The sequence below is a fragment of the Phoenix dactylifera genome, unplaced genomic scaffold, assembly GCF_009389715.1.
Source record: "Phoenix dactylifera cultivar Barhee BC4 unplaced genomic scaffold, palm_55x_up_171113_PBpolish2nd_filt_p 000598F, whole genome shotgun sequence".
Taxonomy (NCBI): Eukaryota; Viridiplantae; Streptophyta; class Magnoliopsida; order Arecales; family Arecaceae; genus Phoenix; species Phoenix dactylifera.
In genome coordinates, this window is record NW_024067995.1 from 45212 (window position 1) to 60526 (window position 15315).

The following is a 15315-nucleotide window of genomic DNA, read 5'->3' on the forward strand; positions in this document are numbered from 1 at the left end:
ACTTAAATGGAGATCGATTTAACCAAGATATTGGATCAATAATCCAATTTGATTTGTATTAAAAATATCGGTTTGCTACGCCTGTTGCGTCCCTTCAACTTTGTTCTTCCTCCAGCCAGGGATAGAGGAGAGATGGAGATAGGAATAGCTGTTTTCCTAATAGTCAAAATTAGAAGTAGCCTGAGTCCAGACAGAAGCTTAGAAGTAGGTGCTTCTCAAATCTGTGCGGAGGATGTCATACACCACTATTCTGTTTTTGCCAAACTTTTGAAGCCATGGCTGCTGAAAGACAATCCAGATCCAAATACTTTTCCTTTTTCAGTCCTCCATTCAGTAAAATCCATCTTTTCCTCTATGATGCCTATGGCTTAATTCATCCTATCCGCTCACAAACATAAAGTTGGTGGATAAAGGAATAAGCAATTTGTGATATCAAGTCCAACAAACATCTTGACCTAATGTTACAGCAAAAGGAAAAATAAAAACAGAAGCAAGAAGCACTTTCTCCTACTGGGAAATAAATTGCCTTTATTGCTGTAGAATTGTCAACTCATTGTTTGCTTATTTGTGCTAAAGAATGCAAATGAATAAGTGTAACAATCAAAATAATACAAATGAATCAGCGGAGCAATCCGTGTAGCAAAGAAAGAGTTATCAGTTGTTGTTGTCCATCCAGAACTGAGCCTGCAGCCAGTCAATAGTCTTCTTGTCCACCTGAAAGGCCTTTGCAAGAACGTCACGAGAGATGGGCGGCTTCGACCCAAACACCGCATTGGCTACAGTGATCACACCAGGGTTTTGGCTGCTCAATGCGGCAATAGCAACAGCATTCTTCGTCCCGTAGTTGAACTGGAAGTGAATTAGACCTTGGGGGAACACGAACACATCACCCTTGTTGATGACTTTGGCAAAGAGACGGTTGTCCGTGTTGGAAGTCACAAAACCCACATAGAGTGAGCCTTCCAACACCGTCAAAATCTCTGTCGCCCGAGGGTGGATGTGAGGTGGGTTCAGGCCATAAGGAGCAAAGTCTATGCGAGCCAATGAGATGCCAAGGGTGTTGAGCCCTGCAATTTTCTCCACATTAACTAAAGTCACATTCGATCCAAGTTTGTTTGCAGTGTCGCCAGGCCTGTCGAGGCCGGAGAAGAAGAAATCATCAGCTCTGACATCGTTTGGGTTCTTGCACGCAAGACCGTTGACAAATACTGCACAATAAAAATTAACATAATTCACCAAGGTTGATAGAAAAACTTGAGAAGAACCTCGTTCGAAAGCCTACTTATAAGTTTGTGGATGAGTAAGAAATTTTGCCCAACTTGAAAAAACGGAAGAATATATATAATTACCATGGGACGTTTTGTCAGCAACACAGAAGTCCTGGAGGGGACTAGGATCAGAAGCAATTGCGTGAGAAGAAACCAGCGCAAGGAAAGCAAGGAGGAGGATGCGTGAAGCCATGTCTGTTCGGTTAAGCAGGAGAGAGTGCAGGAGGAATGGAACTCGAGAGTCTAGATCGAAGCTCGATGCGCTGGGATGGCTTGGAGTAGATAGATATATATAGAGAGAGTGGAGGGATGAGGGACCCGGTTTATGCGATGGTTAGACCGTTGAAGTAGTCAGGAAGGGTGGTCGTGATTTGCTCTGTATTGTTTTATAAAGTAGTAATAAAATGGTTTCAGTTGTCCACCAATTCCAGTAGACCGTGGCCAAAGGCAACGTTCCCAAAGACGAAGTATAACTTGATCTATAACCATATTGATGGTAGGTGAGAAACAGCAGATGGAATAGATCAATATTCGCCGCCTTTGACGGTACAACGGTTCGGCCAGCTAAATAGATAATAAGGCTTGTTTCGTAGTCTAATCATGAACTAGTCCAGCCATTTTTATTATAATTTAACCAATTACTTATTTGTTTAATTTTATGCTAGTATGGACTTATGTGATGAACATGAAAAAAGTTAATAAATTTAAAGATACGGTCATCAATTGTTTATTGAGACATTCCTCCTCCAACTTTATTTTTGTTGCCATAGAAAATTGAACAGTTCAAAGAAAGATCCAAAGCTGGGAGCCTTCATGAAGTTGTTCCGATACTTGGCCACAATGAGATTTAGCAACTTCAAGATGACCTCTTCCTTCCGTCACAGAAAAGGTCAATGTAGTTATGGTGGCAGCGAAGAACTTGAATAGTTCTAAATGCAAATACAGGGAATTCTTCATCGAGGTTATCAGCATTGGTTGCGCTTATCATAACAACATTGTGAGTTTACTAAACTTGTGTTCGGACGCATTCACTAGAATTCTCATATATGAGATCATAGTTAATGGATCACTTGAAAAATTCATTTATATTAAGCAACAAATTATTCTAGATCTTGAATGGACGTGAAACAATTGGAGATTGAAATTGGTAATGCACGAGGCTTAGACTATCTCTACCATGGCTGCAATATCCAAAAATATCTTATTTTCGGCCAGCTAAAATAGTGTCGCTCGATGTAACAACCCAGGACCTCACCCAAAATGGCTAGCCAGAACGTATTATTTGGGTTCCTTGATCCTGTATAAGAACCCAAGATATACCCAGCGAATAACCGATGTGGGATTAAACACACGCCCGTACGGATCCTCACATACTCACCCCGTTCAAGCCCTGACGTCCGCGTCAGGCTAAGGGTTCAAATCTATTCAAATCTAATCACAAACACCACGATTGGCCCATGGTCAGCCCCAATGGATCCGTGCTGCAGTATCCCCTAGTACACATAGGTTATGGGCCGGGAAAGCTCTGATACCATTTGTAACAACCCAGGATCTCACCCAAAATGGCTAGCCGGAAGGTATTATTTGGGTTCCGTGATCCTGTATAAGTAACCAAGATCTACCCAGCGAATAACCGATGTAGGACTAAACACACGCCCGCACGGGTCCTCACACTCGGCTGGCAGAATCATATCAATGGCCAAATCTTGAGGGACTGTAGGCTACATTTATTGCCCTTGAGGTCTTCTCAAGGAATTTTAGAGGCATCTCTAGCAAATCCATTGTTTATAGTTATGGGATGATAGTGCTTGAAATGGTTGGGGGAAGAAAAAATATTGAAGTTCAAGAAGACAACATCCGTGAGATATCCACTTCTCACATTGGATTTACAAGCATCTCAACATGGATGAAAATTTGAGAACTTTCACGGCCATGACCCAAGTGGAAGAAGAGATTGCCAAAGGGATAATTCTAGTAGTTTTATGGTGCATTCAGACTAAGCTAATAAATAGACTCTCGATGGGTAAGGTTCCAGATATGTTAGAAGGAAGGATTATAGACTTGCAAATTCCCCCGATGCCAGTTTTACTTTCCCCTCAAGATGAGGGAAGCATTTCTAGACAAATCATTCTCATGAAATAGTATCAATAGTCACTTGTTATAATGGACTCAACATATTTGACCGTATAATAGGTATGTTACCCATAGTGCTATAGGCATCTCTTAATTTCCTATGTTAGATAAAAATTTAGAGCTGTGGTTATAAAGGCTTAATAAATCCTTCAACCTTCAATGGATTTATATTTTACTTTCAATTTAGCAATCATGCAACCTAAATGATCCGACGACCCGGGATCCGCCACATGGCGGGCCATAAGACGGCCTCAACAAATCTCTCCAAATCACCCCCACTAAATGCCGATCATTATGGAGGGCGCTCCGGAGCTTGAAATACTGATGGCTGACCTCTCGCATTTCGCCAGACGAGACGCTTCGGAGAAGGGAGCATTAATGGCCGGCTTCTCACGTTTCGCCAGTCGGAGTGCTTCGGGGGACGGAAAATTAATAATCGAAACCTCCAGAAAGGAATGCCCACGTGGAACACTGAAAAATTTCCACGGCAGATTCTACTCAAGAAAATCTAGCAGCTCAAACCTCCCAAGTCCGACGTCAAGCTCTCGGCTAAGAAATATGCCAAGGCATACCTAGTTTGGTACACACCTCTTCTTGCCTATGTGATTGAAGCACTGGACGATTAGAAGTCTGCCTACTTCCATCGTCCGAGCTGCAAGGCAGCTCGACCTCGGAAGTGGAGGGCAAAGAATAGGGAAAAAAATGGATCGTCCAGCCCACAACTAAAAGGCCGCCCAGTTTCGGCCCAATAAACGTCAACGCCAACCAGTCGAATCCACACTTCTGCCCCGAGTCAGCTCGACTTCGAGACTCCGCCGAAGGCTCCACCAACTTCAGACATTCTTCGACTCCCCAGACCAAGTTCGGGGTGCCTCCAGTATTCGCCGACCCTCCCCAACTAAACTCGGGCCGCCTACCTCAGCGGTACGCTCCGACTTTCGAGCTCGGAGCGCTCCACCGAGCATGCCTCGGAACCCAGGAAGCCAAGCTACTCCCATTACCCATCAAGCCGACCTCTCATGATGAAGGCTGACAGTGCCTCTGCCACCTGTGCCACTCCATCGAGACTATAAATAGCTCGGTCAGGTAACTTGTAAAGGACTTTTGGGCTGGACCAAATCTACTCCACTCCAACTTGATCGTCGAAGGGCCCTCACCGGAAATACTGATGAAACTTTGTGCAGGTCCGCAGCCGTCGCACAGGAGGTAGTTCCCGTCTTCTCCTTCCAATCACTGGCAGCTCCCTTGACTCCACCGGCGTGGTCTCCCTCGGGCCAAATTTGAACCACAACAGTCATAACTTCGGGATTAGTTGGATTGACTTGCTTCTAAACTACTGGATTGTCGGTCATCTTTGTTTTCAGACTCTTAGTCATCTATGCCTTCAAATGATGATACTTTCAGCCTTCAGCTAGTGCAGACCAGTTTTCAACCCTTGATCTCTTTACCCTATTCCTTTTATAAGTCAAGATGGTTCTCTTCCTTCAGTTGATGAAAGCTTGTAATACCTACTCTATCTCGGTTTTTCTGAAGTTGTATATCTCCACTCTTTGTTACTCCTCCCTCTTAGGTGTAGCAGTTGGAGCATCATCTATTATATCTCCTTTTTCAATTCCTTAATAAAGGTAGGGTGGTTATTACCTCTCTTATCATAAAAAAAAAAATAAAAAAAAAGGAAAAAGAGAGACTTTCTTGTAAACTAGAATCTTTCACTACAAATTAAAATAGAGTTTTTCCTGTCAAATTTGTTGATGGCTGGCCCATAAAAAAAAATTTGGCAAAATACTTTTCTAATAGCTTTATCTAATTTATTCGTATTATAAAATAGATAAAAGGTTAAATTAGATGATGTTATGTGATAACTGGGACATCAAAATCAAGCTTGATCTTGGAGTTCAAATAACTGGGACACCAGATAGTGTCCTGAATTATGGTACATTAATTGATATAGTACTTAATTTGGAGAAAGGCTAGGAAAGAAGCAAACAACCTGCTTCCTTTAGAAGACAATGACACAGGAGCACTCCCAGTAATGGCTAGAAAATAGATACTAGTGTTGATTCCAATTGTCCAGCATCAAGATACAGTCGACTAAACAGACTACCAAGTCAAAGTAAACCAGCATCCAGCAACTCCCTTGTTCAAGTTCATGGATTTCCACCCGGCTTCAAGTTCACAAAAGAAAAAGGAGGAACACCTTCTGTGGCAAACCAGATCTCATACACCTCGATGCCAGAATACCTGCCTGACCTCTCCAAGGTCACGATTAGCCCGGAGCAGTGTCACAAGATTCTTTCCATCCTACAGCCTCAACTGCAATCCCATGATCCAAGCACTGCTGTGCAAAAGTCATCACAACCATCAGTAAATCCGGTCGGGAATTTACAGATCAAATCTGCAGCAGCTGGTTTCTCAGGTAATTCTACTTGTTCGATGAGCACCTTAGCTCAAAATCAAGCACATATTCCTTGGATCATTGATACCGGTGCCACGAATCATATGGTGTGTTCAACCTCCTTCTTTTCTACCATCGAATCTCAAGTAAGTGCTACTGTTAGACTTCCTACTGGAGAGAGAGTACCTGTAACTCATACAGGATCAGTCAGGATTTCCAAATTCCTCATTTTGAAGGATGTTCTTTGTGTTCCAAGCTTCTCTTTCAATCTCATTTCAGCCAGCAAACTGACAGAAATGCATCAATGTTGCCTGATTTTCTTGTCGAATCTCTGTTTTATACCGGGCTTGTTGAGTTGGACGACGATTGGAATGGGGAAACTTGAAGATGGCCTCTACCACCTTCAAGTAGACAACAATCATGCAACGATTCCTTCTTCTGCTGCTGGAACAGCACCGAAATCCTTACCTGTTGCCAACACCTCCATGTATTCCCCATTATCTTCCTCTGCAAGTTTGACTGATAGTTCCCATGTTTTTGATCTATGGCATCGTCGGCTAGGACACCTATCTTTTCCTCACCTTACCATGCTAAATAAATCTGTACCCGAAATACATGTTGGCATGAATAATCACTGTGTCGTTTGCCCTCTTGCTAAACAACAGAGACTAAGCTTTCCACACACAAGCCATGTTTCAAATGTTGCTTTTGAATTGATCCATTGTGACATATGGGGACCTTTTTCCACACCTTCACTTGACGGTTCCAAATACTTCCTCACCATCGTGGATGATTTCAGTCGAGCTACTTGGGTATATCTTATGCAGTCCAAGTCCCAAACCCAAAACATCATTCAATCCTTTTGCACTTTAGTTGAAGTACAGTTTTCTGCCAAAGTCAAGGTCATCAGGTCAGACAATGGACAAGAATCTAACATGATAAATTTTTATGCCACAAAAGGAATCACTCATCAACTTAGTTGTGTTGAAACCCCACAACAAAATGGTGTAGTGGAAAGGAAACCTAAGCACATTCTTAATGTTGCTAGAGCGTTGAGATTTCAAGCAAATTTACCATTACAATTTTGGGGTGATTGCATCCTCACTGCTGTTTATCTCATAAACAGAATTCCCACACCAAAACTCTCCAACCGATCTCCATATGAAGTGTTGTTTTCTTCAAAACCATCTTACACACATTTAAGAGTGTTTGGTTGCTTGTGTTATATCTCTACTCTACGTAGACATCGATCAAAATTTGATCCTCGAGCCAAACAATGTGTATTCATTGGGTATCCTCATGGTATGAAGGCCTATAAAGTTTATGATATTCAGACCAAAACAATGCTCATTTCCCGGGATGTTGTATTTCATGAGTGTGTTTCCCTTTCAGCATAGCCTCATTCCTTCAACACTGCATTCCTCATCTCATGATACTATTTTTTGTCCCCATTTCATTACATCAAATGCAAATATGCCTGCAGCTCTTCAACAATACAACACACAGACCTCTAGTTTCCCTGTTTCAGCACCCGGTCACTATCAAAAATAATCTTTTAAAAATTTATAAATATTTGAGTTACGATTTTTATGACGGGTGAATTTGTCACTATCTCGTTGCAATTTCGGTTACCAGTTTTGTGACAGATATCCCGTCACTATGGTGGTCACTAAGTTTTGGCGCCCACCCTACCCGCGTATTTTGTGACCGGTCGGTCACTAATCTGTCACTAAGTTCACGCCACGGTGACCAAATTTCTGTCTGTCATTAATCCGTCACAAATAGTGACTGATAATGGGCCGTCACTAATTTTCCGTCACTATACGCGTGTTTTCTGGTAGTGAACTACTGGCATGCCCACTGGCACGCCCAATGGCACATTCCAAATCAACTCTTCTCCTTCAATTCCCTCTTCACACTCTCCTACAATTACCATACCCACAAATCAACCTTCAATTCCACCTCATGCTCGGCCTCCTACCCAAATACCTAGACAGTCATCTAGACTACACCCTTCATTAGTTCATTCTCTCTTCCATTCTCCAAATCAGCAGGTCAGAAAATCCACTAGACTAAAGCATCCTCCTACCTATCTCAAGGAGTATTTATTGCAGCTTGGCATCATCTACTCCTTATTCTCAATCGTCCACTCAACAACAAATGCCCACTGCACAATCAAGAACAGCTCATGACATTTCAGACTTCCTGAGTTATGCAGGGCTTTCTTCACCACATCGGATTTTTGCCTTGTCCATTTCCTCCTCAACTGAACCAAAGGATTATGCTGAAGCCTCCATATCTCCCGAGTGGCGTGAAGCCATGGATGCTGAAATAAAGGCACTTCTAGTCAATAATACATGGACCATCATTGAATTACCAGCAGGAAAAGCACCAGTTGATTGTAAATGGGTTTACAAACGTAAGTTTAAAGCTGATGGCACTGAAGAGAGGAAGAAGGCATGTTTAGTTGCCAAAGGGTACACCCAACAAGCTGGTATTGACTATCATGACACATTCTCCCCGGTTGCAAAATTAGTGACTGTCAAAACTCTTCTAGCTGTTGCAGCAGTCAAGAATTGGTATTTGTTTTAACTTGATGTTAACAATGCCTTTCTACATGGTGATTTACAAGAGGAGGTATACATGAATCTGCCTCCTGGTTATGAGCAGCAGGGGGAGAAAGGAAAGCGCATGGTTTGTCGACTGAATAAATCCATATACGGATTAAAACAAGCCTCACGCCAATGGTTTGCAAAATTATCATCATTCTTTACTTCCCATGGTTTCACTCAGTCTAAGGCTGATTACTCCTTGTTTACAATGAGAAATGGCTGCTCATATACTGCTATACTTGTGTATGTGGATGACATAATAATTGGATGTAATGATCTTGTCTACATAAATCATCTTAAGCAGGTTCTTGATGCACAATTTAAACTCAAAGATCTGGAGACCTTAAAATTCTTCCTTGGACTTGAGATTGCTAGAAGCTCACATGGCATATCTATCTGTCAGCGAAAATATGCATTGGAAGTTCTTGAAGATGCAGGATACCTCGGTTCAAAGCCAGCCAAATATCCAATGATGCAAAACTTGAAATTAAGTCGATTCGAGGGAGAACCGATTGAAGATCCTGCCGTTTATAGAAGATTGATAGGGCGATTGTTGTATCTCACCATAACAAGACCGGATTTGAATTATTCTATGCAAGTGTTGAGTCAATTCCTAGATTCACCTAAACAACCACATTTAGAAGCTGCTTATCATATACTAAGATATTTGAAAGCCACACCAGGGCAGGGGTTATTCTTACCATTAACATCTGAACTTCATTTGAAGGCTTTTTGTGATGCAGACTGGGCAGCTTGCTCGGATACGCGAAGGTCTGTCACAGGCTTCTGTGTCTTTCTTGGTGAATCACTCATCTCGTGGAAGTCAAAGAAACAACGCACAGTTTTAAGGTCTTCAGCCGAAGCAGAGTATCGCTCCATGGCATCTACCTGCTGTGAAATTACATGGTTATTAAATCTTCTAAAGGATCTGGATGTGGAACATACAAAACCAGCATTACTATTTTGTGACAATCAAGCAGCGATTCATATAGCCACTAATCCAGTGTTTCACGAGAGGATGAAACACATTGAGATCGACTGCCATATTGTAAGAGAGAAGATTCAATCAGGAACAATTCAAACATTTCATGTATCCAGCACAATTCAGCTTGCTGATCTACTTACGAAACCGCTTGGAGCTGCCAGATTCCATAACCTGATTCGCAAGATGGGCATTCATGATTTGTATGCTCCATCTTGAGGGGGACTGTTGAGATTCAAAGCTTCAAGATACTGCCGAACTGATCTTCGGCTGATGGTTAACCGGGTTTTCTGCAGTTAGTTAATACTGTTCATCACAGTTAGTTGGTTATCAGTTCCGTTAAACTGTTGTAACAGATCGTCTTATATATATCGTAACTGTAGTCATGTATTTTATTCATTCATTCAAAGGAAGTCAGTAGCATCTGTTCTCCTCTGTTTCCAGACTTCTTCTTGCCTGATATTCTTTACAAACAATACGTTTATATAAAAAACTCTATAATAAGAAAGAGAAATTTCTAATCCTTATGAAGTTAAATTATATAGAATACGATACACGTACACCAAACAAATGAACACCTCTAAACCAGCGGGTGTTCTTATTGGTCGACTAAACAGACACCTATTTAACCATATGCCAAACAATCGCTTTGTGGAAGCAATTCACAAGATGAACCATATGTGCTGACACTTGCACTACGCCGTTTGTGACCTTCTTCACTAGTTGTTATCCACCCAAAATTGAGCCTGGAGATACTTGATCGTATCCTTGCCCACTTGGAAGGCCTTGGCCAAAACCGCATCAGAGATGAGTGGGTTTGATCCAAAGACTGCATTGGCTATAGTGATCACTCCAGGGTTTTGGCTGCTTAGGGCTGCAACAGCCACGGCAGGCGTTGGACCGTAGTTGAATTGGAAATGGATTAGACCTTCGGGAAACACAAAGACATCACCCTTCTTGAACATCTTAGTGAAGAGAAGGTTGCCGTTGTTGGTGTTGGTTGTGACAAAGCCGACATAGAGCGTGCCTTCTAACACTGTAAGGATCTCGGTGGCCCGGGGATGGGTGTGTGGTGGGTTGAGACCGTAAGGTGCATAGTCTATTCGAGCCAAGGAGATGCCGAGGGTGTTGAGCCCTGCAATTTGGTTCACATTCACCTGCGTCACCTTGGACCCAAGCTGGTTCGACGTGTTGCCTGGCATATCGTGGCCGGAGAAGAAGAAGTCGTCCGCTGTCACGTGCATTGGTGGCTTGCAAACAAAACCATTCACAAGGACTGCATCCAAAGGAAGAAGCTAAGCAACTAAGGATTACGGTGAAATTAACCAATTAATGATAAGAGTGAAGAGTAATTACCAGGGGACTTGAGGTCAGCAACGCAGAAGTCTTGAAGTTGGCTGGGATCGGAGGCCATCACACGAGAGGAAGCCAGGGCAAGGAGAGCAAAGAGGAGGATATGGCAAGCCATCTCTTTCCTATACGAAATTAAATCTTTAGAGGAAATCAGGGTATTTGGCGGCATAAGAAGGCGTGGAGAGGATCGGTATATATAGACCAGGACATGGAACCAGTCATGCTTAATAACGCAGTAGAAGAGTCTATGAGGTTAGGTATGAAGGTTTCACACAAACTACTTGCTCTGTAGGCCGTAGACGCAGTCTATTGTGTGTATCCAATCATAGAGATCAAAAGGTTTGATAGTCTTGGTGTTAGAGCACATGGTCAAAAAAATGTACGATCAACATTGTTTACTTATAATATATATAAATATATACCCACCTCTGGCAGACCCCAGAACCACAAACCGTTCGCTAGAGGCAGAGCCATGTTGGGTCCTCATATACTTCACGATTTTTTATTTTCCGACACAAAGGCCAGAAATTCTGAGTTCTGGAACATCTCCATTAAAAACAAAGACTCATAAATTACTGAAGATTTTTAAAAAATTCTGATGAAAAAGATAGCAAGAATAAAGAATCTAAAATTACGCACTCATGCACATGATATATATATATATATATGTGTGTGTGTGTGTGTGTGTGTATTAAACACTATAAAAGAGTGAATAATCTCTATTGAAATAGATTTCAAAGTATTAGATATTCTTTATCTCCCTGAAACCATTCCATTTTGCCTTTACATCTATCCCATTTCAGACCTTTTTATACCGCCCTATCCACCTACATATTAAACCCATGAAATATTGTTCAACAGCACTTATTCGGATTTGTGATGCCTTTTTATTTAAAGTCAAGAGGAAATTTTATTCATTGGCCCTTCTTTTGAATCCAAAGAGTAAGGAGTTTTCTATATATTAGCAATTTAAAAAATTGCTTTGATCTAAAGTTCAATCATTAGTAAAGAAATTATTACAAATCTAGCTACTTTATTATAAAGAAAGAAAGGATTCTAAGAAAATTATATTATTTGAAATTGGAAATAGTCGGGAGGTCATTAATCCTTGCTTTATACAAGCCACTTCTTAGGCTTAAAAAGAAATTCTATCAATTACCCCTCCAAGGCTTCAAAAGATAAATTGCACATCGGGACCGACTTACATTCCTTAAAGCAGAACAAACCAACACCCGTCGAGAAATACAACTCTTAGAGGAAGAACAAGCAGAGCTGGAATGGAATAACAACACTACAGGAAAAATAGTATATTCCGACTCTCATGCGCCGATGCTAAAAAGAAGCGTTAGCAATTTAATCACCCTGCAAAAATTTGCCGACACTTTTTAGTGGCGTCGGGGCAGGAATTACACTAAGACGACGCTTATTAGCACCGTGCGAAACCAAAATGTTAATATTGAATTCTGATGATGCTTAAAAGCATCTTCGGAAACTAAGTTGAAAGCACGACGCTTTGAAGCGTCGTCCTAAAATTGGCTTCCAACCATGTTTAAAAGCATCGTCGAAAGCCAATCTTAGGATGACACTTCTATGCATCATCGGAAGCTAGTTTTATCCCCAAATAGCCCGATCACCCCTTCCATTAAACCTTCTCAGCCCTAAATTGACCCTTCTCAGCCCAAATAACTCTGCCTTCGCCTCCTCCTCGCTGCGCTGGTCCCCATCTCATTTTCCCTCTCTTAGATGGCCTCCTTCTCCTCCACCCCCTCTTCCTGCTCCTTCTCCTCCTTCTGGCCGGTCTCCTTCTCCTCCTCTCCCTCTTCCTCCTCCTTCCGTCTGCCCGTACCCACCGCAAAGCTTTCCTGCAGATGTATCGCCTTCTCCTCATCCCCATCTCCGCTTGCCTTCTCCTCCTCCTCCCCCTCTTCCTCCTTCTCCTCCTTTTGTCGAAGCCATTTACTGATCCGGTCGACCACCCTCCTCCGGCTGACCGCCCTTCTCTGCTACGGATCTCAGCCGGCATACATCCATGCGGGTGATTTTGCTTGATGCTTTAATATTCTGTTTATAGCTTTAATTTGTGCTTAATATTTAAACTTGCTCTATATGCTTAATATTCTGTTTGCCGTCTAATATGTATTTAAATTGTACATGTAATTGCGTCTGTTAACAATGCTTATACATATGTTTTTTTCTTTACTTAATACATTGTTCCATTCCTTTTTAACTTTATCTGAATAAATTGTCTTTTTTCCTTTGGGCCTAATTCTGATCATGTTTCCATCCCATGACAGGGCAACCAATAGTATCACGTTTTCAGCCTGTAACGGGGCAACCAATAATATCACATTTTCAGCTTTTGATGGGGCAACCAGTAGTTTCACATTTATAGCCAGTGATGGAACAAATAATAGCTTTACATTTCTAGCATGTCATGGCATAAATAGTAGTATCATATTTTCAGCATGTGACAGGGCAACCAATGATAACGAGATGAGCTCAAAGTCTTTATTCATTTAATCAAGTTCACATCCATCTATCAATTTTTTTAAACTTTATTTCTGGCTTTAGACTAACCACGGTCATGTTTTTCATCCGTAACAGGGCAATCAATATTACGTGATTAGTCCAAAGCACCATATCCATTAGTCCTATTATTTAAGTATAAATTATGTACATATATGCACCCATCATACTATCAATCACAAGTAATATGATCAAATTACAATTAAATACCAAAACGATCATAAAATCATTCTTGCTTCTTACTTATCTAGATCATTAGCATAAAATACATATAGGTACAAAAATATCTATATCATGCAGGTCAGTATACAAGAATTCTTACCACTTTGCTAAGAACCCAGACAGAGTACCACAATCCAAACCGGAGTGCGCAAAATCCTGCTCAATATCTTCTTGCCCAAAAGATTGTTATCCTATAGAACCAAATCAACATCAAAAATTATCCAAGATATCCGACAACCCAGAACTCCCTACTGATCCACTAAAGGTTCCACCATCATGTAGTAATCTAAGACTACCCTTTGAGTCCCTTTAACCAAAATTTCTTCGGATCAAGCTAGAGAGAGAAAATACTAAGAGAAAAAAATAGAAAAAGAGAGAAACTAGAGTTTAAGATCTTGTCGGGCTTCTTTCTGCTTGGATGACTATAGCCTCATACAAAACCAAGGCTGATCATGAAAATAGAATTGTATAAAAAGATATACAAGACCAACTAGATAACAACGCCTAATTATTTGAATCAGTCAGTGCAATAAAATCCAATTCATTTGATCAAAAATCATATATCAAATCAAGAGTTTAAATCAAGGGTTATCAATTAGAGGTCCAATGGTGGTTAACAATTTGGATGAATAGGGTCGACTAGATGCAGCGTCCGACGATCTGGGTCAATCGGCTCTGGCCAGTCCAACTAGTCAAATCATGAAAGGACAATCAAACCATGGTTCATAAAACATGATAGGGATTCATGGTAATAGAGTCCAACGGTGCTCAGAAATATTCGGATTAAGGCTAGCATGACGGATGGTCGCAGCGACACTAGTTCAGAGCCCTTAACTAGGGTCAAACCTAGTCTATAATGAAAAGAAATTAATAGAGAGAGGAGAGAGAGAAGAGAGGAGAGAGAAAGAAGAGAGAAGACTCTCTTCTATCTTGTTAAAATAGGGGAGAGTCAATCACCGCCCTCATCTCGAATCAGAGCATTGCAGGTCACTTAGTCGGCCCAGCCTCGACGATGATAGCCACGGGCAGTGTTCGTCCGATTCTTGTCCACCTAAAAATATGCTAGACAGATCGTTGTTAGAACCGACGGACAAAAGTTAAATTAAATTTCTACTTACCTGTTCTACTCGAAGAATAGTGGTTGTAAGAGGTCGATCCACAGGGAGGTGATTGGAGTTGCATAAAAATTAGAACGTTCACTCGGATTCAAAATCGATTTTTGAATAATAGAAGAAAAACATTATATCGGGGATGATGATGAATTCTCTAGTCTACTGGAGAATTATTTTTTTATTTAAAAATAATAAAAAGACATGTACTTAGATTTAAAGAGCATTTATATTTTTAACTAATCAAAGAAAAGCTTTGGCATAAATAAAAATGGATGAAAACAAGAAGAAACTGCATAAAGAAAAATTTAATGTATTGCATAAAAAGAAAAATTAAACCATTGCATGAAGAAAACAGAAATTAAACTAAACCTAGAACAAGGATTGCATGAAAAAGAAATGATAGATTTGATAAAAATAACATCGATTACAAATAACAATGGAGATTAGACCTAATACTCCTTCTCTTTTGTAAATAAAATAAAGAAAAAGAAAGTAGAACAAGTCACTTTTCTTCTCCCTCTCTCTCCCACGGTGGAGCTCCCAAAATAAAACACTTTCTTTATTCCTTTCTTCTTCCCAAGAACAGAGCCTTGCTCTGTTTCTTCTTCTCAACACCCAGCCGAGCTCCTCCTTTGGTTCCCAGCCCCACAACCGAGCACACCCCCCTTCCTCTTCCTCCTTCTCCTCTTATAGCTGCGGACGGCCTGGAATC

At 41.1% G+C, this 15315-nt stretch overlaps 2 protein-coding genes across 3 annotated transcripts; both read right to left on the bottom strand.

Annotated features, from left to right (window-relative positions):
* Window positions 1-319: 319 nt before the first annotated feature.
* On the bottom strand, window positions 320-1563 carry LOC120106654 (putative germin-like protein 2-1). Its single transcript, XM_039119669.1, has 2 exons — window positions 1350-1563; window positions 320-1208 (listed from the first exon to the last, which is right to left on the bottom strand). The coding sequence occupies exons 1-2, from the start codon at window positions 1459-1461 to the stop codon at window positions 655-657; spliced, it is 666 nt and encodes a 221-aa protein (XP_038975597.1). The 5' UTR covers window positions 1462-1563; the 3' UTR covers window positions 320-654.
* Window positions 1564-10109: 8546 nt separating this feature from the next.
* On the bottom strand, window positions 10110-10894 carry LOC120106655 (putative germin-like protein 2-1). 2 transcript variants are annotated; one of them, XM_039119672.1, is made up of 2 exons: window positions 10769-10894; window positions 10110-10685 (listed from the first exon to the last, which is right to left on the bottom strand). In XM_039119672.1, exons 1-2 carry the CDS (start codon window positions 10856-10858, stop codon window positions 10110-10112), a joined length of 666 nt encoding a protein of 221 aa, XP_038975600.1. In that variant the 5' UTR covers window positions 10859-10894. The 2 variants fall into 2 exon arrangements, with proteins under 2 accessions (XP_038975600.1, XP_038975599.1); XM_039119671.1 differs by having other exon boundaries at window positions 10110-10666; window positions 10747-10894.
* Between the last annotated feature and the right edge of the window lie 4421 nt (window positions 10895-15315).